The sequence below is a fragment of the Microcebus murinus genome, chromosome 22, assembly GCF_040939455.1.
Source record: "Microcebus murinus isolate Inina chromosome 22, M.murinus_Inina_mat1.0, whole genome shotgun sequence".
Classification (NCBI taxonomy): Eukaryota; Metazoa; Chordata; class Mammalia; order Primates; family Cheirogaleidae; genus Microcebus; species Microcebus murinus.
Window position 1 is genome coordinate 24,927,769 of NC_134125.1, and position 23,250 is coordinate 24,951,018.

At 43.3% G+C, this 23,250-nt stretch overlaps 1 protein-coding gene and 1 pseudogene across 1 annotated transcript; one reads left to right on the forward strand and one right to left on the reverse strand.

Annotated features, from left to right (window-relative positions):
- The first annotated feature begins 39 nt into the window (after positions 1 to 39).
- Positions 40 to 5,238, forward strand: LOC105877803 (melanoma antigen preferentially expressed in tumors-like). Its single transcript, XM_012776718.3, has 4 exons — positions 40 to 120; positions 2,179 to 2,474; positions 3,003 to 3,593; positions 4,464 to 5,238. The coding sequence occupies exons 2-4, from the start codon at positions 2,185 to 2,187 to the stop codon at positions 4,987 to 4,989; spliced, it is 1,407 nt and encodes a 468-aa protein (XP_012632172.1). The 5' UTR covers positions 40 to 120; positions 2,179 to 2,184; the 3' UTR covers positions 4,990 to 5,238.
- A 14,532-nt stretch (positions 5,239 to 19,770) lies between these two features.
- LOC105877806 (ubiquitin-like protein NEDD8 pseudogene) lies at positions 19,771 to 20,143 on the reverse strand (annotated as a pseudogene).
- Positions 20,144 to 23,250: the final 3,107 nt, after the last annotated feature.

Genomic DNA, 23,250 nt, shown 5'->3' on the forward strand with positions numbered 1-23,250 from the left:
GGATTGTGACAGGGCCTGGGCTTCCCTCTGCCACCCTGTCGCCTGCCCACCAGGCCTGGACCTCGCTCAGCAGCTGCCCGTCCTCAGCGCACGTACGCAGAAGATGTGCCAGGACAGAAGGTTCGGGCGGGTCGTAATCTAGCATGTTGTCTGTAAACTGGTCATTGACCAGGCCTGCCCCAGGGCACCTCCTGCCACGGAAGGGCAGCCTGCTCAGTAGGGTGGGGGCGGCGGCTGCCCGGGGACTGGCGAGGCAGAGCCAGGGTGGGACTTGGAGGAAGGCCGGGTCTGCGGCGGCGTGGAGCGCTAGTGGCGGAGGTAAATGCACACGATTGTGGAGACTCCAGGAATGCCCAGTGCTGCCCCGGTCTCTGGTCCCTATGCGGGGCCACACCTGTGCATCTCGTTCCTGAGGCCCTGTGGGTTCTGCGATTGGTCTACTGCTGACTTCACCAGCCCCTGTGGCCTTGGGTTTGGGCTTCTGTGCTGTGCACACTAGTTCCACTCGTCTACCTTTTTTCAGATTCTAAAACTTTGCTTTTTCTGGGCCAGGGAAAATGTCTGTTCATTCTTTGGCTTTCTGGTTTTAGGTCTTCCCTTAGTTCATTTGGCTTTTAGGTGGCAGCTCAAAGCATTGGTATTGAGTTGTCCTGGTGTTGATGAGCCTAAAGGGGGGTTCAATATTGCTCACTGCACAGAAAGCCAATGACTGAGACAAGGACTGTCCAGGAAGAAAAGGTTTATTACAGTGGACGCGTCAACTGGGAGTGGAAGGCATGGTCTGCCTCAAAATCCACCTCCCCGACCAACGACCAACAGGGCCGGGTTTTCTGGAGGTGAAATGAATAATGTATGAGGGGAGTGAGCCTCACTGCGTGTTTGGGTACCGTGCAGGGCACGCAAGCGCCGTGAGAAATCATGCTGATACACGTGTATCCCATGATCAAAAATGGTGGGTAAGTCATTCCCAGGGTGGGGACTTTAGTATTATAATGAGCGAGGGGTAATACGGGTCATTCTTTCTGCCTTGTGCACAGGCTCAGTGGGTATTTGGGCACGATCCATGGTGGACTGTCACTTGTCTTCTCCAGACAAACAGGTGACGTGAGACTTTGTAGTTCCTTGCAGCTGCATGGAGGTGCTGCCATTTCTGGGGGAAAAAACTCAGAATGTATCAGTGCAACGGAAAGGTACAAAGTTCTGGTCAGCAGATCACACTGAGAGCTCTCCACCTGTTTTCTGCCTACTGTGAGACTGCGGCTGCTAAGCCACCAGGGCTGAGATAAAAGTCACTGTCAAGGTCACTTAGAGCAGCCCGCCCCAGCCACACTGTGAACTCATTTGAAATATGAAGGAACTAGAAACACTATCGAGAAAACATTTTCTTGCTTATGGGGCCGGTTACACTGGCATAATCGAAACTCTGTAATGTGCCCTGCTCTTCCAGTTCCTGCAGGTGACCCCACTTTTATAAGACATTGCTATATGTTCCACTTGGTAAGATTTTACTCAGGACTTTATACATGAAATTCCACTGTAATTTTCCTTTCTCCTGTCTTTTTCTGACTTTTTGTGTCAACATTTTACTGACCCCCCACAAGAGGATTGTTATATCTTGTTGATTTTTTTTTGGAAACTTGTTTTCTCATCTCTGAATCACACCAAAGCCTGGTGAGCGTGGGCAGGGACGCACCCACCTCGTGGGAGCTGGGGGAGATCTAGCACGTGGAAAGTTGCGGTCAACTGTTTTAGAAGCCCTGCCTGCCAGAGAAGGCAAAGGAAACCTCAGGCCAGCGCTCTCTTACCACTGGGACTGCGGTAAGAGATGGGCTGTCTGGAGGTGTTTGGAGGTGACGATGATGATTTTGGGGAAAAGTCAATCAGTTAAGTTTGGAATGATTTATACTCTCTGAGGCCCACAGAGCGACAGAGATGAAACCCCGAAAAGTCTCGTCTCGGCCAGGTGGCACCAGGGCCGGTATGCCAAGCGACACAGGCAGAGAAAGGGTGGGAGACCATGGAGAAGTCACAGGGTGGAAGGCAGGGGGCAGGGTGGGGGACAACCTCGGGTCTCACTCCCGAGTCGCCGCCGTGCAGGGTGGTTGAGCCGGGGCTCGGCCCGGCCCGACGGAGTGAGGCTGTGGAATGCCCTCAGGAGTCTCGCTTGCCTTGGGCCAGGCGGCGATGAGCAGACAAGGCCCCCTCAGCCTCTGGGACCTGGCGGCGCAGAGCCTGCTGAGCGACGAGGACTCTGCCCTGCGGGCCCTGGGAGAGCTCCCCGCCGGCCTCTTCCCCGCGCTGTCCGCTGCTGCTTTCGCCGGGGGCCACGCGAGGACCGTGACAGCCATGGTGCAGGCCTGGCCCTTCCCCTGCCTGCGCCTGGGGTCGCTGAGGGATCAGTCGATAACTCAAGGCCTGCTGGAAGCAGTGCTGGATGGGCTGCAGGGCGCCCCCCCGCCCACTGCCGGCCCCAGGTAACTCGGGCTGGGCAGCTGTGGGTGGGGGGTGCATGGCACGTTGAGAATGGGGGCTGGATCCAGGGATGTGAGTCCAAAGGGCGTGCTGGAAACCGCTGGTGGCACAACCTCAGTCACTGGGAGGCCTTGAGGCCATTCTCAGAGCCACACAGAGAAGGAAGAACCCCGTGTAGTTCAGAGCCGATTTGCTGCTGAGGCAGGTGGTGAAGAGGGTGGTTTAGCCGGTGGCTCACGCCTGTGATCCTAGCACTCTGGGAGGATCGCTTGAGCTCAGGAGTCCGAGACCAGCCTGAACAAGAGCGAGACCATCTCTAAAAAAAAAAAGGAGGGTGGTTTAAATACCTGGGTGGCACCCCAAGACTGTGCAAGGATGGGGAGGAGGATGCAGGGGTGCCGCGTAGAAGGAACGGCAGATGGGCAGGGCAGGGCTGGCACGGAGACCCCTCCCCAGTATCTGCTGCTGCTGGTCTCACACCAGCACTGGCTTGAAAATCCCATCTCTGATCTGCCCCTCGTTCCCCACAGGAGATCGAAGCTCAGGGTCCTGGACTTCACCCACGACTTTGAGCACGCCAACTGGGAGGAGTGCTCCGAGACCTTGCCGGCCCCGTTTGTCATCACACACATGCTGGAAGAGCCGGAGGCAGACCAGCCGACCCCCAGTGCCAGAGAGCAGCCCCCGTGGGACCGAGAACCCGTGGAAATACACACAGACCTTTTCTTGGGCGGTCTGTTCGGGTTCTTCCACCTGGCTGGGTTCCCCTCGTACATACTGCAGAGGGTGGAGAGGAGCCGCGGCTGCCTGCGCCTCCGCTGCCGCGCGCTGGTCATCAGCCAAGTGCCGCTCCGCAGCCTCGTGGAGATCCTGGGCATGCTGGAGCTGGAGGCCATCCGGGAGGTGCGGCTGCACCACCCCAGCAGGTTCTGCTTCCTGGCCGACCTGGTCCAGCTCTTCACCCAGGTCGGGCAGATGTGCAACCTGGGCAACCTCATCATGAGCGACATCCCCTGGGACTTCCCCGCCGACTGCTTCTCCCTGCTGAGTCCCCTGGGCCACCTCCAAAAGCTCCACCTCATCTTCGGCTGTCTCTCTGGCCAGCTGCATAAGATGCTCAGGTGAGTGCGTGGAACGTTCCCGAAGACACAAAGGCCAGGACCCCTCAGGCTCCTCTGAGGTCACAGCAGGGCTGAGACAAGCCTGCACTTCCCTTCCCTGGGTTCCTACAGAGTCACTGATGGACACAGACTCCAAGGCTGGGGTCCTGGGCCGGCCAGTGGCTGCTGACTATTATAGGAGAAAGAGCTACGTGGCCACGAGGAAGCTGAGACTGGGAGAGGCCGGTGTGGCTGACACCATGCTCTGAATATGGGAGCAGTCCCATTGGCATCTCATCCACTCGTTCATTCATTCAGGCACTTAGTCCGCAAAAAGCATAGAGCTCAGAATGGGAGGTCAAACTCTGAAAAAAATCAGACAGGGTCTCAGCCTCCTGGAGCTTCCAGAGAAGGGTGACTAGGTGTGGTAAGTCATCTCCACGACATCTAAGCCCAATTGGCTTGGCCAACTCCTTCCCCTCTTCTGTGTCTCATCTCCCAGACTCTGTGGCATACCCTGGCACAGGGAGCTGCCCTCCTGGGTTCAGTATAAACCTGGCCCTTACCACGTGTGGGGCTGTATCTAAATTTCATTAATCCCTACAACAACTCATGGAGCATGAGCAAGGGTTGTGCTCACGCATGAGTGAGCCGGTATGCCTGACGCGATTCTCTGAAATAGGGAGCAGTCGTCCTGCTGGGACTGGGAAGATATTTGACTCCAAGCTCTTGGTCAACTATTTTTGGCCAATAGAGAAGACTGACTCTCACCCTTTACATCTAGACTGAGGTGGGGGCAGTGCAAATTTTCCAGGCAGATTTCTGGCCTTTCCCGAACGTATCTAGTGTTTTACCCCAACTTCCAAGGACTAACTGGCTCTCTCTCCACAGTGGTCTGCAGAAGCCACTGGAGACCCTGGTGATCAATGGATGTCGGCTCACTGAGAATGATATCGCCTACCTGTCCCAGAGCATCCACGCCACCCGCCTGAAGGAGTTGGTCCTGTGTAGCAATAACCTGTCCCAAACGGTCCCCGGGCCCCTAGAGGTTCTGCTGGGCGAGGTCTCAGGCACCCTGCAGCACCTGAACTTGAGAAGCTGCCGGCTGAAGGAAGCCCAGCTCAGGGCCCTCCTGCCTGCCCTGTGCTGCTGCGCCCGCCTCCGCTCCCTCGTCTTCTACGACAACGTCATCTCCACCTCGGGCATCATGAACGTGCTTCGGCACTTAGCAGGGCTGAAGGAGCTGAAGCGCGTGCAGTACCCCGTCCCCGCCGAGTGCGTTGTGTACCTGGATGAGTACAGGTGGGAGAACCTCAACAGAGGGGAGCTCGCCCGCGTGCACACCAAGCTGCAAGAGCTGCTGCAGACGCTGCAGCGTGCCGACGTGGAGCTGACCACATCCACCTCGCTGGCCTAGCGCGTGGGGACGCACAGCTGACCCCTGGGGAGGGCCAGCAGTGGGTCTCGGAGCTGTGTCCGTGGAGCGGATGGTGTGGCCTAAAGGAAACTACCGAAGCGAGAAACACCATGGCGAGCACCCTAGTGGTGAGCGCTGTTTCTGCATATTGCTGGGATCGACTGTTCACGAAGTCAGCAGGAGGTGGTTGAGAATCTACACTGTGCAGCTGGTGTTCTAATGCCGGGCATTAAAAGACAAGCTCTCCCAGCCATTGTCTGTCTGGTCTGTCGCACAATTTCCCTTGCATTTTGCTTCCATATTCCCCCCTTGAACAACAAATTCAGTGAGTTTTTTCTCGAAACACTCAATCGTGAGATGGGACCCCTGACACGTTGGTCGAGGGACTAGCTGAGCATGAGATGTGTTCCACAGCTGTGTGCTGACTTCCTGTTCTGCTCTCTTGCTGGGCAATACAGAGATAGACAAAATGTTCAGTTTCTGCGTTCAAGGAACTTAACTTGGTAGGGCACGGAACACTAAACAGGTCAGCAAACCAACAAGAAGGACGATTTCAGAGAAGGGCCATGAAAACAACAGGACACTCACATCGGGGGTTGCTGGGTTGTGGGGTGGGGTCCACCCTACCTGGGGGTGAGGGGCAGGGAAAAAGGCTTCCCAGTGAGAAGCAGTCAGGGAGTTGGAGGATGGGAGATGTGTCAAGCCTTTCCATGAGGAAAATGGAGAGTCACGGGACCCCTGACCCTCTCTGCGTGAAGCCACCTGGAGAAAAAGTGACTGGGGTGGAACAAAGGCGATTGCGCAGAGGTTGATAATTAAGTGGAACTGTTTCACCGATTTTTCCTTCGTAAGTACTGATACCAAATGCACTTGTCCTCCTGACTCTGCCCCATCCTGCACTGCTTCTTGAGAACTTCCCTTGCTGTCCTGCCTCCTGGTTCTTTCTAATAATGTGTGGGTACTTTACTGTTTTCCATATCATCTGCAATAACAGCGATTTCTAATCCTGTGTCTCTAATGAAATTTCTATTGCTAGCGCCCTGGCTGGGACCCAGTGCAGTAACGACTAGAACAAGTGGGGGTGGGTGTCCCTGTCTCCTCTCTGCCTTTGTCACATGTGCCCCCAACACGTCCCCATTTCGAATGACGTGTCCTCGGTCAGGATGAAGCTCAGTCTCCTATAAAACTATCTTGCTTCCTGCATGGGCATTTCCTGATAACTTTCTTCATTTCTTCTATGGAAATTAATAACTTTTAAAATGGTGATTATATATAAACATAAAATGAGTCATTTAAGTCATTTTTAAGTGTACAATTCCATGTCATCCATTACTTTCAAAATGTTCTGCAATCATTACTACTATTTCCAAAACATCTTTATCACCCCAAACAGAAACTCTGCACCCTTCTCCCTACCCCCCAATGACCTCTAACCTCCTTTCTGTCTCTATGAATTTGCTTATTCTACAGGGTGTCCCAAAAGTCTCCATATCAAGGAAAAATTTTGTAATGAATATTTTGTAAATAAAAGTACATTTGGCTACAATTTCTCATTTTCCCTATGTAGGACGACTTTTGGGACACCCTGCAGATATTCCATATAAGGGAAATCATACAATATGGGGTTGTTATGGGTTGAATTGTGTCCTCCAAAGCAAATATATTGAAGTCCTAACCCCCAGGGCCTCAGAATGTGACCTTCTTTGGAAATAGGAACTTCAGAAAAGTAATCGAGTTAAAATGAGGTCATGGTGATAGGCCCTGATCCATTATAACTGGTGTCGTTATAAAAGGGGGAAATTTGGACACAGACAGACACTCACAGAGGGAAGTCAGTGTGAAGAGACAGGAACACCTGAGGCCATCAGAAGCCAGGAGGAACACATCCCTTCCTAGTGTTTTCAGAGAGCTTTTCTCTGCTGACACCCTGATTTCAGATTTTGGGACACTTAAACTGAGATAATAAATTTGTACTTTTCTAAGCCAACCAGTGAGTGGCGCTTTTTGATGGCAGCCCTAGGAAATGAACACAGCCGTCTTTCATGACTGCTTTCTTGCACTTAGCTTCATGTTTTCAACACCCATACATGTTGTACGTAGTATGTGTCACAACTTCATTCCTTTTTACTTATGTTTATACCATATATTTTTATCCATTCATCATCTGTTGATAGACTGTCTCCACCTTTCGGCTGTGGTGAACATCAGCATACAAGTCCCTGTTTTCAATTCTCTGGACATACCTAGGAGTGGAATTGCTGGGTCATATGGTAACTTCATATATTAATATAACTTTTTAAGAAACCACCGATCTCTTTATGACAGCACCTGCACCAATTTACAACCCCACCAGCAATGTACAAGTATTACAATTTCTCCACATCCTCCCCAACACTTGTTGTTTCCATTTTGTTTCTAATATAGCCATCCTAGTAGGCGTGAAGCAGTATCTCATGTGGTTTTGATTTACATTTTCCTAATGACTGATGATGTTGAGCATCTTTTTGTGTATTTATTTACCATTTGTATATCTTCTTTGGAGAAATATCTATTCAGGTCTTTTGCCCATATTATAATTGGGTGGTTTTTTTTGTTGTTGTTGAGTTATAGGATTTCTGTATATTGTCTGAATATTAAACTCTGATCAGATTTATAATTTGCAAATATTTTTCCTATTCTGTAGGTTGTCATTCCACATTCTTGATAGTGTCTGCTGATGCATAAACATTTTCAATTTTGATGAAGTCAAACTTTTTTTTCTTGTGTTGCTTGCATTTTTGGTATCATGTTTGAAAAGCCATTGCAAAATTCAAAGTCATGAAGATTTGTCCCTTTATTTTCTTCTAAAAGTTTTATACTTTTTAACTCTTTTTTTTTTTTTTTAATTTTTTTTTTTTTGAGACAGAGTCTCGCGCTTTGTTGCCCAGGCTAGAGCGAGTGCCATGGCATCAGCCTAGCTCACAGCAACCTCAAACTCTTAGGCTCAAGCGATCCTCCTGCCTCAGCCTCCCGAGTAGCTGGGACTACAGGCATGTGCCACCATGCCCGGCTAATTTTTTCTATATATATTAGTTGGCCAATTAATTTCTTTCTATTTATCATAGAGACGGGGTCTCGCTCTTGCTCAGGCTGGTTTCGAACTCCTGACCTTGAGCAATCCGCCCACCTCGGCCTCCCAGAGAGCTAGGATTACAGGCGTGAGCCACCGCGCCCGGCCTTTTTAACTCTTATATTTAAGCTTCAATCTATTCTGGGTTATTTTTTATATGTGGAATAAAGTAAGAGTCTAACTTCATTTTTTTTTTTTTTTTTTTTTTTTTGTATGTGGATGGTCCTTGTTTTCCCAACACAGTTTGTTGAAAAGACTGTTCTTTCCCCAATTAAAGGGGCTTGGCACCCTTTTTGAAAGCCAGGTGACCATAGATGTGAGTTTATTTCTGGGCTCTGTATTCTTTTACATTGGTCTATATATCTGTCTTAACCAGTACTGCACTGTTTTGACCACCATATCCTTGCAGTGAATTTTGAGAAGTGTGAGTCCTCCAACTTTGTTATTCTTCTTAAAGATTGTTTAGGCTATTGAGGATCTCTTGAAATTCCATATGAATTTTAGGATGGATTTCTCCATCTTTTGCCTAATACCATTTGGATTTTGATAGAGACTGCATTGAATCTATAACTGACTTTGGGTAGTGTATTAATTTAATTAATTTCCTAGGGCTGCCCTAGAGAAGTACCACAAACTTTGGGGCTTGAAACAACAGAGATTTGTTCTCACAGTTCTGTTGGCAGGGCCATGTGCCCTCCAAAATTTCTAGTATATACACTTTTGTCACTGGCCTGAAAAAAAAAAAAATTTCTAGTATAGAACCCTTTCTTGCCTATAATACCTTTTGAATAAACACAGACATTCCTTGGTTGGTGGCAGCATAACTCCAACTTTTGCCTCCATATTCACATGCCTGTCATCCCTCTGTATTTGGGTCCAAATTTGTGTCCTCTTATAAGAAGACCAATCATATTGGATTAAGGGCCACCCTAATCGAGTTTGACCTCATCTTAACCTGATTATATTTGCAAAGACTATATTTCCAAATAATGGCACCTTTACCATTACAGGGAATTAGGATGTGAGCATATCTTTTGGGGGGATATAATTCAACCCCTAACAGGTTGAACAATATTAACAATATTAAGTTTTCCTATCCATGGACATGGGATATCTTTCTATTTGCTTAGGTCTTCTTCCTTTTCTTTATGTTTTATGGTTTTCAGTGTACAGGTTTTCACCTCGATGATCAAATTTATCCCTAAGTATTTTATTCTTTTTGATGCAATTGTAAATGGATATGTTTTTTAATATTCTTTTTGGATGATTCTTTTTTTTAGTTTTTTCCCCCCAAAGTCCAGTGCTGAACAGATGGATGGTTCTTTGCTAGTGTATAGAAATACAACTGATTTTTGCATATTAATTTTGTATCCTGCTATTTTGCTGAATTCACTTGTAGTTCTGTCAGTTTCTGTGGATTATTTAGAGGTTTTTACATATAAGATCATAGCATCTGTGAACAGAAATAATTGTACTTCTTCCTTTCTGATTTGGATGCCTTCTTTAACTTGTCTATTTGCTCTGGCTAGAATTTCCAGTACTGTGTTGAATAGAAATGGTGAAAACAGGCATCCTTGTCTTGTTCTTGATCTTAGGGGGGAAGCTCAATCTTCTATCATTACACACAACATTACCAGTAGATTTTTCTTATAGGTCTTTATTATGTTGAATAAGTTTGTTCCTATTCCTAGGTTATTTTTAAGCATGAAAGGGTGTTAGATTTAGTCATATGCTTTTTCTGCATCAATTGAGATGATCATGTGGATGTTTTAATCCACATTCTGTTACTGTGGTGTATTAACATTAATTTTTGTATGTTTAACTATCCTTGTATTCTGTGGATAAATTCCACTTTGTCATGATATATAATCATTTTAAGATGCTATTGAATTTTGTTTGCTAGTTATTCTTTGGGGATTTTAGTACCAATATTCTTGACTTTGTACATTGTCCTGTACAATGTACATTGGCCTATAATTTCCTTTCCTTGTAGTATCTTTGTCTTCTTTAGGTATCAGAGTAATGCCAACCTCATAGAATGAATTAGGAAGTGTTTCTTCCTTTTCAATTTTTTCTAAGAGTTTGAGAAAGATTTGTGTTAATGCTTCTTTAAATGTTCGATATAATTTACATGGATTGTCTTTCTTTGTTGAAAGCTTTCTTTCTTTTTTGTAAGATGATGGTCTTGCTATACCGCCAGGCTGGTCTCGAACTTCTGGGCTCAAGTGATCCTCCCACCTCAGTTTCCTGAGTAGCTGGACAATAGGCATGTGCCACTCAGCCCAGTTCTTTGTTGGAAGCTTTTTGATTACTCTTTCCATATCCTTTACGAGTCTATTCAGGTTTTATGTTTCTTCATGATTCCATCTTGACAGGTTTTGTGTCTCTAGGAATTTGTCCATTTCTTCTATTTTATCTAGCTTTTTAGCATGCAATTGTTCATAGTACTCTCCTATAATCCTTTTTATTTCTATAGGATCAGTAATATCCCTAATTTCTTTTCTGATTTTGGTAATTTCAGTCTTCTTTTTATCTTTCAAACCTGAAACTCTATGCCCATTAAATAGTAACTCCCCACTCCCCCCACCCATCCCTTGGTCACTACCATTCTACTTTCTGTCTCTATGAATATGACTACATCAGAACCTCATGTAAGTAAAATTATATAGTATTTCTCTTTTTGTTACTGATTTATTTTGCTTAGCATAATGATCTCATATCCATGTTGTAGCATGTGTCAGAATTTCTTCCTTTTTAAGGCGGAATATTTCCTTGTATGTATATGCCACCTTTTGCTTATTCATTCCTCAGTAGATGGACACTTAGGTTGCTTCTAGCTTTGGGCTACTGTGAATAATGCTGTTATGAATATGGGAATACAAATATCTCTTTAAGATCCTGCTTTTAATTTGGTGGTATATACACAGAAGTGGGATTTCTAGATCATAAGGTATTCTATTTTTAATTTTCTGAGGAACCACCATACTGTTTTTAATAGTGGCTGAATCATTTTACATTTCCACCAAGAGTGCACAAAGGTTCCGATTTCCCCACATCCTCATCAATGCTTGTTATTTTCTGTAGCCATCCTAATGGGTATGAGGTAGTTTCTCTTAGTGTGGTTTTTTATTTGCATTACCTTAATGACTAGCAATGTTGAATATCTTTTCTTGTGCTTCTTGGCCGTTTGTATATCTTCTTTGGAGAAATGTCTATTCAAGTCCTTTGCCCATTTTTAAATTGGTGTCTTCGGGCTACTATAACAAAAATAACACAAACTGAGTAGCTTACAAAAGAAATTTATTTCTCACAGTTTTGAAGCTGGGAAATTTAAGATAAAGGCAACGGTAGATTTGGCATTTGGTCAGGACCTGCTTTCTGGCTCATAGACGACACTTTCTTGCTGTGTCCTCACTTGGTGGAGAGGCAAGGCAGCTCTCTGGGGTCTCTTTCATAAGGGCACTAATCCCATTCATGGGGCCCGCCCTGATGACCTAATCCCCTCCCAAAAGGCCCTAGCTCATATTATTATATTCTTTAGCTCCAACTTTTTTGTTTCCTTTTTCATGATTTCTATCTCTTTGGTGTACTTCTCATTTTGTTCTTGGATTGCTGCTCTGATTGTGTTCACTTGATTTTTATTTTTATTTATTTTTAAAATTAACACATAATATTTATTCATGTTAATAGAGTACATAGTGATGCCTTGATACATACTATGTACAGTGATCAGATCATGGTAATTGGCATATTCATCATCTCATACATTTATCATTTTTTTGTCTTGGAACATTCAACATCCTCTCTTCTAGCTATTTCAAAATGTACAATATATTATCGTTAACTATAGTCATCCTATAGTGCTATAGAACACTAGAAATTATTCCTCATATAGTTATAATTTTGTATCTTTTTAAAAAATCTTTCCCTATTGCCTCCTTTCCATACCCTTCCCAGCCTCTACTAACTTGTATTCTACACTTTGTTTCTATGAGATCATCTCCTACAGCTTCTGGGTGTGTGTGAGAACGTGCAGCGTTTCACTGTCTGATTCTGGCTCATTTCACTTAATGTCCTCAGGCTCCGCCACACTGTCATGAATGACAGGATTTCAGCGTTGTCTTTTCTTCTTCATGTAGTCATCACTTCATCACTTTTTATTTCTATTTTTTATTTATTTATTTATTTTATTTCGGGATATTATGGGGGTACAGATTTTAAGGTTTCAATAAATGCCCTTTCTCCCCCTCCCCCCACAAGTCTGAGTCTCCAGCATGACCATCCCCCAGATGGTGCACATCTCACTCATTATGTATGTATATACCCGCCCCCTCCCCCCTGCCCAATACCCTATTACTGTAGCACCTATGTGTCCACTTAGGTGCTGCTCAGTTAATACCAGTTTGCTGGTGAGTATATGTGGTGCTTGTTTTTCCATTCTTGGGATACTTCACTTAGTAGTATGGGTTCCAGCTCTAACCAGGAAAATATAAGATGTGCTATGTCACCATTGTTTCTTAGAGCTGAATAGCACTCCATGGTATACATATACCACATTTTATTAATCCATTCTTGGACTAATGGGCACTTGGGCTGTTTCCACAGCCTTGCAATTATGAATTGTGCTACTATAAACATATGAGTGCAGGTGTCTTTTTTGTAGTGTGTCATTGGATCTTTTGAGTAGATGCCCAGTAAAGGAATTGCTGGATCAAATGGTAGATTCACTTGTATCGCTTTAAAGGTATCTCCATATTGCTTTCCATAGAGGTTGAACTGGTTTGCAGTCCCACCAGCAGTGTAGGAGTGTTCCTGTCTCTCCACATCCATGTCAGCATTTATTGTTTGGAGATTTTTTGAAAAAGGCCATTCTCACTGGAGTTAAGTGATATCTCATTGTGGTTTTGATTTGCACTTCCCTGATGATTAGAGACGTTGAGCATTTTTTCATATGGTTGTCGGCCATTCTTCTGTCTTCTTTAGAAAAATTTCTGTTCAAGTCCTTTGCCCACTTTTTGATAGGGTTATTTGATTTTTTCTTGCTGATTTTCATGAGTTCTAAGTATATTCTAGTTATCAGCCCCTTATCAGATGCGTAGGATGCAAAAATTTTCTCCCATTCTGTAGGTTGTCTCTTTACTTTCATGACTGTTTCTTTGGCTGTGCAGAAGCCTTTTAGTTTGATCATGTCCCATTTATTTATTTTTGTTGCTGCTGTGATCGCCTTTGGGGACTTCTTCATAAACTCTTTGCCTAGGCCGATGTCTAGGAGAGTGTTTCCAACATTTTCCTCTAGAATTCTAATAGTTTCATACCTTAGGTTTAAGTCTGTTATCCAGCGTGAGTTGATTTTTGTGAGAGGTGAAAGGTGTGGGTCCTGCTTTAGCCTTCTACAGGTGGCTATCCAGTTTTCCCAGCACCATTTATTGAAAAGGGATTCTTTTCCCCAGCGTATGTTTTTGTCTGCTTTGTCAAAGATTAGATGGCTATATGAGGATGGTTTTATATCAGGATTCTCACATCTGTTCCACTGGTCAATATTCCTATTTTTGTGCCAATACCATATTGTTTTAATTACTACAGCTTTGTAGTATAGTTTGATATCTGGCATATTAATACCTCTCATTTTGCTTTTGTTGCGTAGAATTGCTTTAGATATTCGGGATCTTCTTTGGTTCCATACGAAGCGTAAAATTATTTTTTCTATATCTGTGAAGACTGCTGCTGGGATTTTAATAGGTATTGCATTGAATCTGTAGATCAGTTTGGGTAGTATAGACATTTTAATGATGTTGAGTCTGCCGATCCACGAGCATGGTATGCATTTCCATCTGTTTACATCCTCTGCTATTTCCTTCCTCAGTGTTTCATAGTTCTCCCTGTAAAGGTCTTTTACCTCCTTGGTTAAGTATATGCTAGGTCTTTAATTTATTTGTTGCTATTGTGAAAGGAATTGAGTCTTTGATTTGGTTCTCAATTTCATTGTTGTTGGCGTATATGAATGCCTCTGATTTCTGTGTATTGATTTTGTATCCGGAGACTTTACTAAATTCATTGATCAGTTCCAGGAGTTTCTTGGTTGAATCTTTGGGGTTTTCTAGATACAATATCATATGATCAGCAACAGTGAAAGTTTGATGTCTTCTGTCCCTATCTGGATACCTTTAATTCCACTTTCCTGTCTGATTACTGTAGCCAGGACTTCCAGCACTATGTTGAACAGAAGTGGAGATAGTGGGCAGCCTTGTCTGGTTCCAGTTCTAAGTGGGAATGCTTTCAATTTTTTCCCATTCAGTATGATGTTGGCTATGGGTCTGTCATATATGGCTTGTATCATTTTTAGGTATGTTCCTTCTATGCCTATTTTATTAAGTGTTTGTATCATGAAAGGGTGTTGAATTTTGTCAAAAGCTTTTTCTGCATCTATTGAAAGAATCATGTGGTCTTTGTTTTTGCTTCTGTTTATGTGGTGAATTGCATTGATAGATTTACGTATGTTGAACCATCCCTGCATCCCTGGGATGAAGCCCACTTGGTCGTGGTGGATTATTTTTTTGATAAGCGTCTGGATTTGGTTAGCTAAGACTTTGTTGAAAATTTTTGCAACTATATTCATTAGGGATATTGGTCTGTAGTTTTCTTTTTTTATTGCATCCTTTCCTGGTTTTGGTATCAGAGTAATATTCGTTTCATAAAGGGTGTCCGGGAGGTTTCTGTTCTTCTCGATGTTGTGGAATAGTTTCTGCAAGATAGGTACTAGGTCTTCTTTGTAAGTGTGGTAAAATTTGGGTGTGAAACCAGCTGGACCGGGACTTTTCTTTTTAGGGAGATTTTTAATTGCTGTTTCTATTTCAGCTCTTGAGATTGGTCTGTTCAGGAAATCTATTTCTTCCTGGTTGAGCCTAGGGAGGCTGTGTGTTTCTAGAAATTTGTCCATTTCCTCCACATTTTCCAGTTTGTGTGCATAAAGATTTTTGTAGTATTCATAGATTATATCTTGTATCTCTTTGGGATCAGTTGTGATATCTCCTTTTTTGTTCCTGATGGAGCTTATTAGAGATTTCTCTTTTCTGCTTTTTGTTAGCTTAGCCAATGGTGTGTCAATTTTGTTTATTTTTCCAAAGAACCAACATTTTGTTTTATTAATCTCCTGAATAGCTTCCCTGTTTTCAATTTCGTTTAGTTCTGATTTGATCTTGTTGATTTAACTTCTTCTGCTGGGTTTGGGGTTGGTCTGTTCTTCTTTTTCCAGCTCTTTGAGTCGTTTCATTAGATTGTCTATTTGTGATCTTTTTGACTTTTGGTTATAGGCATTTATGTAGACAAACTTTCCTCCCATAACTGCTTTAGCTGTGTCCCAGAGGATTTGATAACTTGTCTCTCCATTGTCATTTTCTTCATAGAATTTTTTATTTCCATCTTGATTTCTTCATTTATCAAGTAATCATTTCGTAGGAGGTTCTTTAATTTCCACTTTTTTTGTGTAGAAATGTGAGTTTCTGTTATGGATGATTTCTATTTTTATTCCAGTGTGATCTGAGAAGATACATGGTATTATTTCTATTTTTTAAAATTTCTTGAGGTTTACTTTGTGTCCTAGGATATGGTCAATCTTAGAGAATGTCCCGTGAGCTGATAAGAAGAACGTATATTCAATGGATTTGGGGTAGAATGTCCTGTAAATGTCAGTCAGACCCAACTGTTCCAGAGTTTTGTTTAAGTCCATTATTTCTTTATTAATTTTCTGTTTGGAGGATCCGTCTTGTGCCGTCAGTGAGGTGTTGAAATCTCCGGTGATTATGGAGTTGCTATTAATCCATTTGGTTAGATCCAGTAAGGTTTGCTTTATAAATCTGGGTGCACCTAAGTTGGGTGCATATATATTTTAAATTGTTATCTCTTCTTGTTGAAGTGTGCCCTTCACCATTATATAATGACCCTCTTTGTCTTTCACTACTTTTATTGCTTTAAAAACTGAATCGTCTGAAATTAGAACTGGCACGCCAGCCTTCTTTTGGCTTCCACTTGCTTGGAATACTGATCTCCACCCTTTTACTGTTAGTCTATATGCATCCTTGCAGGTTAGATGTGTTTCCTGAAGACAGCATATACTTGGCCTGTATTTTCTTATCCATTCAGCCAGCCTATGTCTCCTCAGTGGAGAGGTTAAGCCATTCACATTTATTGAGAGAACTGATAGGTAAGGTAGATTACTGGTCATTCTGTTCGGTTGGATGTTGTTGCTTTGATTTTTCTCTTGAGCCATTGTAATATCTGGCCTTTAATCTTTGGGTTTTGGTTGTTTCTATATTCGTGAGTTTTTATTATGGTGTTCCGTGCATAACACTGTTTTGAGTACTTCTTGTAGGGCTGGTCTTGTCTTGGTGAATTCTCTGAGACTCTGCTTACCTCAGAATGTCTTTATTTCTCCTTCATATACGAAGCTTAGTTTTGCAGGGAATAAAAATCTAGGCTGGGCTTTGTTTTGTTTCAGAAGAGTGAGAATGGGGCCCCAGTCTCTCCTTGTTTGTAAAGTCTCAGTGGAGAAGTCTGGTGTTATTTGAATTGGCTTTCCCTTGTATGTTACTTGCTTCTTTCATCTTACAGCTCTTAGAAGGGCCTCTTTAGTTGATATTTTGGTGATTCTGATGACTGTATGTCGTGACATATTCCTGTTTGCATTGAATCTCCCAGGGGTCCTCTGAGCTTCTTGAATTTGTATATCAAGATTTTGAGCAAGGCCTGGGAAATTTTCCTCTATTGTATCTTCAAATAGCTTGTCCAACCCTTGAGTGTTGGCTTCTTCCCCTTCTGGTAACCCTATGACCCTCACATTAGGTTTCTTCACATAATCCCACATCTCTTGTAGGCTTTGCTCTTTTCTCTTGTTTCTCTGCTCTACCTCTGTGACTATTTTATTTAGTTGGAGGGTGTTATCTCAATCTCTGAGATTCTTTCTTCTGTTTGATCTACCCTGTTCTTGAGACTTTCCACTGTATTTTGTAGTTCCCTGAATTGATTCTTGATATCCAGGAGTTCAGTTAAACTTTTCTTCATTGTGTTGATTTCTTTAGTGAACTTTTGTTCCAGGTCCTGGAGGGTTTCCGTGGTTTCTTTGTGTTGGTTGTTGAGTTGTTCTTGCAGGTCGTTGAATTTTCTTATGATCCACATTCGAAATTCCTCTTCTGTCATTTTGGTTGCCTGATTTTGGTTGGTGTCTGTTTCTAGGGGGCTGGTGCTCCTGTTTGGGGGTGTGTTTTCCGTTTGGGTCTTCATATTTCTGGAGTTCTTTCGCTGGCTTCTTCCCATGTCAATCAGTTGTTGTTTCTTTCCTTTAGGTTTTCGTTTGGGTATTCACATGCCTTGTTTAGTTCTGAGCTGGTAGGTGGTGTCTGTGGGTGATATTTGACCAGTCCCTGTATAATGAGTCAGTAGGTGCCGTGAAAAGGCTGTGCAGGATGTCCTCCCTGTCAGTAGGTGGCGCTTGCTTGGAGGAACAGGCTACGCTGTTGTTTTTGTGTCCTGTTATCAGCTCTTGTTCCTCTGGGGAGGCACTCTAGTGCCTCAGGTGGTCGGTGGGGCCCTGGGACTTCAGGTGTGTCCTTTTCTGCCCCTCAGTGAGGGCTGGTCTAGGAGAGAGTCTGGGCGGACCTGGGTTGGGTAAGCCTGCCCTCAGGCACCACCAATGCCGTTAGCAGGGGTCAAAGTTCTGTTCTCTGCTTCCAGGCAAAGCTGTCAGGGAGGGGCTGTAATGGCTCCGCTCAGTCAGAGAGTCTGCGTGTGGGGTGGGGCTGTCTGAGACCCTCGGTCTGGAGCAGGCCTCGCTTCTTTCCACCCTCCCCAACTCCACAGCTACTCCTGGGCCTCTGCCAGCAGACCAGACCTCACGCCACCAGCCTCCCCTGGCTGTCATGCCGGTGGGGAGGTTCCCTGCGCAGGAACGCCACCTGGGTTCACGGCCTCCCTTTGGGAGGAGGGTTGCCCTCTAGGATGCTGATCTTCCCCTGAAGGCACACACACCTCAGTAGGCTGTTCACGAATATCCCTTCTATGCCCCGGGCAATGCAAGACCTCGGTGCATGGGATCTGGTCTGCAGGTCTGACCTCTGGGCCCCAGAGTTCAAACTATATCCCCACCAGGGAGACGAGTGCCAGTCCCAATTCGCCCATGGGGAGCCCAAGCTGGGTCGATGTCTCTCAGCCTCAGGGTCTGCCCCGCTGTCCTGGGATCACCGTGCCAGCTGCACTTGGGAGGGCTGGCGGGTAGGGAGCTCAGAGTCTGAGTTCCCCTTAGTCATCTGTAGGGCCCCAAAAGGGAAGGTCCTGTTCCCTCGAGGTGCCTCCGGCTGGTGGCTGTATTGTCTCTCTGGGCAGCCACGGGTCGGGTCCGGGCCGAGGAGAAGGAGGCAATATGGCGCCTGTGCGTGGCTCTGGTCTGTGCACATGGAGGTGACCCGAGGGAGTTGGGAGCCTGGTGCCGCGTCCGCTACTGGCTTACCACTCACTGGCGGCGGCCATCTCTGGGCTGGGGTCCGCAGGTCTCTCCACCCACTGGGCAGCCCACCAGCAGTCCCAGATGCAGAGAAGGGGAAAGTTGACCATGTCACCTACCCTTCCCGCTGGTCTCTGGGCTGCTCCGGCGGTCTCAGCTTCCAGTTCTCCTCTGCAACCTCCTCCCATGGAGTCTCCCGTGGTCTCAGCTATCCCTTCTTCTGACCCTGGTCTGCTGTATGCTCGTCTTCTTGCTTTTTCATCTAATTTCTGCTAGAATCTGTCTTTTCTGCAGAGACACTCTGTCTGGCCTTGTTTCTCGTCCGCCATCTTGATTCCACTTCTGATTTCAGTTTTTTTAATGGCTCAACAGTATTCCATTATATACCACATTTTCTTTATTTATCCATTGTGAGACACTTGGGTTAATACCATCTCTTGGCTATTGTTAATAGTGCTGCAATAAACAAGGTGGGTGCAGATATCTCTCACTATATTCAATATATTTAATTTCTTCTGGATAAATACCAAGTAGTGGGATTGCTAGCTCATATGGTAATTCTCTTTATAATTTTTTGAGGAAACTGCCTACTATTCTCCGTAGTGGCCATACTAGTTTAGATTCCCATCATTAGTGTATAAAGTTTCCCTTTTCTCTGCAATCTCACTAGTATTTTTTTTTTTTTTTTGGTCTTTTTGTTAACAGCCATCCTGACTTGGGTGAGATGATATCTCATTGTCATTTTGATTTGCAAATCTCTGATGATGAGTGATATTGAGTCCTTTTTCATATATTTGTTAACCATGTGTATGTCTTCTTTTGAGAAATGTTGAACATTTTCCATTATTAAATTAGATCTTTTTGTTGTTGAGATGTTTGAGTTCCTTGTATATTCTGGATCTTAATCCCCTGCCAGAGGAATAGTTTGTGAATATTTTCTCACATCTGTTAGTTGTTTTTTCACCTATTGGTTGTTTCGTTTGCTGTGCAAACGCTTTTTATTTTATTTTTTTCAGGAGGCCAGGAAATATTTTATTGACAGCCAGGGACATACCCATAAAAGAGGGAAACACACAGGACTGCAAACTAAAACCCAACAGCCAGCAAGGGCCCTCTGGGCCAGGAGCGCTGCATCCTGGGGTCCTCACAGTCTCTCACCAGTAGATACACAAGACTAGGCATCCAGGAGAGGGGGCAGTGGCTCTGTTGTCCCAGAGAGTGAGAGGATATACGATGCCTCATTATGAGAGACAAGGTAGGGAGGTAAAACAGAGGGAGGGTCTATCACTGCCTTAGACCACCTCCTCCTTTCAGAGCCAACACCAAGTGGAGGACTGAATCACCTAAGATTTTGTAACCAGCTGCTGTCTTCTCATCATTCATCTGTTTGCCACTGTAGATGAGCCGCTTTTGTTGTGGGGGGATTCCTTCTTTCTCCTCCACATGCTCCTTGATTTGCTCCACCTTGTCTGTGGGTTCAATATCAATGTCAATCTCCTTTCAAGTCAGCGTCTTCACTTTAATTAGCATCTTCTTTCCAGTTTGGGGCTGCACACGGAAAAATTGCTGCTTCTGTCACCACGGTCACTGCTGCCGCTCTCCAGCGCTCCGCCTGTCGTGAAAGCTTTTTAGTTTGATATAATCCCGTTTGTTTATTTTTGCTTTCACTCCCTGTGCATTTGAAGTCTTATTCATAAAATCTTTTCCCAGACCTATGTCATGAAGCATTTCCCTTATGTTTTCTTCTAGTAGTATTATAGATTTGGATCTCACATTTAGGTCTTCAATACATTTTGAGTTAATTTTTGTATACAGTGAGAGATGGGAGTCTAGTTTCATTCTTCTGCATATGGATATCCAGTTTTCTCAGCACGATTATTGATGAGACTGTCCTTTTCCTAATGAATGTTCTTGGCATCTTTGTCAAAAATCAGTTGGCTGTAGATATGTGGATTAATTTCTGAGCTCTCTATTCTGTTCCATTGGTCAATGTGTCTGTTTTGATGGCAGTACCATGTTTTGTCTACTATAGCCTTGTAGTATATTTTGGTAGTGGGATGCCTCTAGCTTTTTTCTTTTTGCTCAGGATTGCTTTGGCTATTTGGGGTCTTTTGTGGTCCCATAAGAATTTTAGGATTGTTTTTTCTATTTCTGTGAAGGAAGTCATTGATATAGAGGTTGCACTAAATCTGTAGATTGCTTTGGGTGATATGGTCATTTTAACAATATTAATTCTTCCAGTCCATGAACATAGGAAGTCTGTCCATTTCTCTCTCTCTCTCTCTCTCTCTCTCTCTGTGTGTGTGTGTGTGTGTGTGTGTCTTCAATTTATTTCATTAGTGTTTTACACTTCTCCTTGTAGAGATCTTTCACCTCCTTGGTTAAAGTTTTCCTACATATTTTCTTCGTAGAGGTTGTAAATGAGATTGCTTTATTGATCTTTTTCAGGTAGTTTGTTGTTTGTATAGAAATGCTACTGATTTTTGTATATTGATTTTGTATCCTGCAGCTTTACTGAATTTGTTTATTGGTTCTAAGAGCTTTTTTTTTTTTCTTTGCAGACTCTTTAGATTTTTCTCTATATAAGATCATTTAGTCTGCAATAAGGGACAATTTGACTTCCACTCTTCTGATTTTGATACCTTTATTTATTTCTCTTGACTAATTGCTCTGGCTAGGACTTCCAGTACTATGTTAAATAAGAGTAGAAAGAGTGAGCATCCTTGTCTTGTTTCAGTTCTTAGAGGAAAAGCTTTCAGTTTTTCCCTGTTCAGTAAGATGGTGGTGGTTGCTTGCCATATATGGTGTTTATTGTGTTTATATACTTCCTTTCTATCCCTAACTTACTGAGAGTTTTCTTTTTTTTTTTTTTTATCATGAAGGGATGTTGAATTTTATCAAATGGTTTTTCTTCATCTATTGAGAGATTCATATGGTTTTTGTCCTTCATTCTGTTGATGGGATGTATGTTTATTGATTTATACGTGTTGAGCCATCCTTGAATTCCTGGGAAAAATCTCACTTGATCATGGTGTACATTTCTTTTGATATGCTATTAAATTTGATTTGCTAGTATTTTGTTGCAGATTTTTTTTTTTTTGAGACAGAGTCTTACGTTGTTGCCCAGGCTAGAGTGCCATGGCATCAGCCTAGCTCACAGCAACCTCAAACTCCTGGGCTCAAGCAATCCTCCTGCCTCAGCCTCCCGAGTAGCTGGGACTCCAGGCATGCGCCACCATGCCTGGCTAATTTTTTATATATATTTTTAGTTGGGCAATTAATTTCTTTCCATTTATAGTAGTGACAGGGTCTTGCTCTTGCTCAGGCTGGTTTTGAACTCCTGAACTCGAGCAATCGCCCGCCTCGGCCTCCCAGAGAGCTAGGACTACAGGTGTGAGCCACCCCTGCCCGGCCTTGTTGCAGATTTTTATATCTATGTTCATCAAGGTCATTAGTCTGTGGTTTTCTTTTTGTTGTTGTTGTGTCTTTCTTTGGTTTTGGTAACAGAATGAGTTTGAGAGAATTCCCTCCCCTTTGATATTTTGGAATAGTTTGGGAAGTAATATTAGTTTTTATTTAAAATTTTAGTAGAATTCAGTAGTGAAATTGTTCAGTCCTGGACTTTTCTTTGTTGGGAGACTTTTTATTATTGATTCAATCTTATTACTCATTATTGCTCTCTTCAGCTTTTCTATTTCTTCTTGGTTCAATCTTGATAGTTTGTATCTGTCTAGAAACTTATTCATTTCCTCTAGGTTTTCAAATTAATTGGGACATGGTTATTCATAATAATCTCTAATGATCCTTAGTATTTCTGTGGTATCACTTGGGATGTCTCCTTTTTCATTTCTGATTTTATTTATTTGGGTCTTCTCTCTTTTTTCTTAGTCTATCTAATGGTTTGTAAATTTTGTTAATCTTTTCAAAAAACCAACTTTTGATTTTGTTGATCTCTTCCTTTTTCTCAATTTTGCTTATTTATGCTCTGCTCTTTATTATTTATTTTGTCTACTAATTTTGGGTTTGATTTGTTCTTTTATAGTTCCTTGAGGTGCATCATTAGGTTTGTTTATTTGAAATTTTTCTTCTTTTGTTGGTGTAGCCATTTATTGCTGTAAACTTGCTGCTTAATACTACTTCTGCTATGTCCCATAGGTTTTGGTATATTGTTACTTTGGTTTGTTTCAAGGAATTTTCTTATATTATTATTAATTTTTTCCTTCATCCATGCTCTTCATTCAGAAACATGCTGTTTAATTTTCATGTATTTGTATAGTTTCAAACATTCATCATTATTGATTTCTAGTTTTATTTCATTGTGTTCAGAAAAGATACTTGATATGATCTTGATTTTTTAATTTTTTTGAGGTTTATTTTGTGTTTCAACATATGGTCAATCCTGGAAAATGTTCTATGTGCTGATGAAAAGAATGTGTTCTGCAGCTGTTAAGTGAAACGTTCTGTAAATGTCTGTCAGGTCCATTTGATCTACGGTGCAGTTTAAATCTGGTGTTTCTTTGTTGATTTTCTGTCTAGATGATCTATCTAATGCTGAAAGAGAGGTGTTAAAATCCCCAACTAATATTATTATTGTATTGGTGTCTGTCTCTGCCTTTAGAGCTAATAATATTTGCTTTGTATATATGGGTGCTCTGGTGTT

Bases quoted from the DNA above. Each gene is read 5' to 3' on its own strand.
- LOC105877803 (XM_012776718.3), top strand. From the start codon at position 2,185: ATGAGCAGACAAGGCCCCCTCAGCCTCTGGGACCTGGCGGCGCAGAGC. The intron at 2,475-3,002 runs GTAACTCGGGCT...CGTTCCCCACAG, and splicing joins CCGCCCACTGCCGGCCCCAG to GAGATCGAAGCTCAGGGTCC. The intron at 3,594-4,463 runs GTGAGTGCGTGG...CTCTCTCCACAG, and splicing joins CAGCTGCATAAGATGCTCAG to TGGTCTGCAGAAGCCACTGG.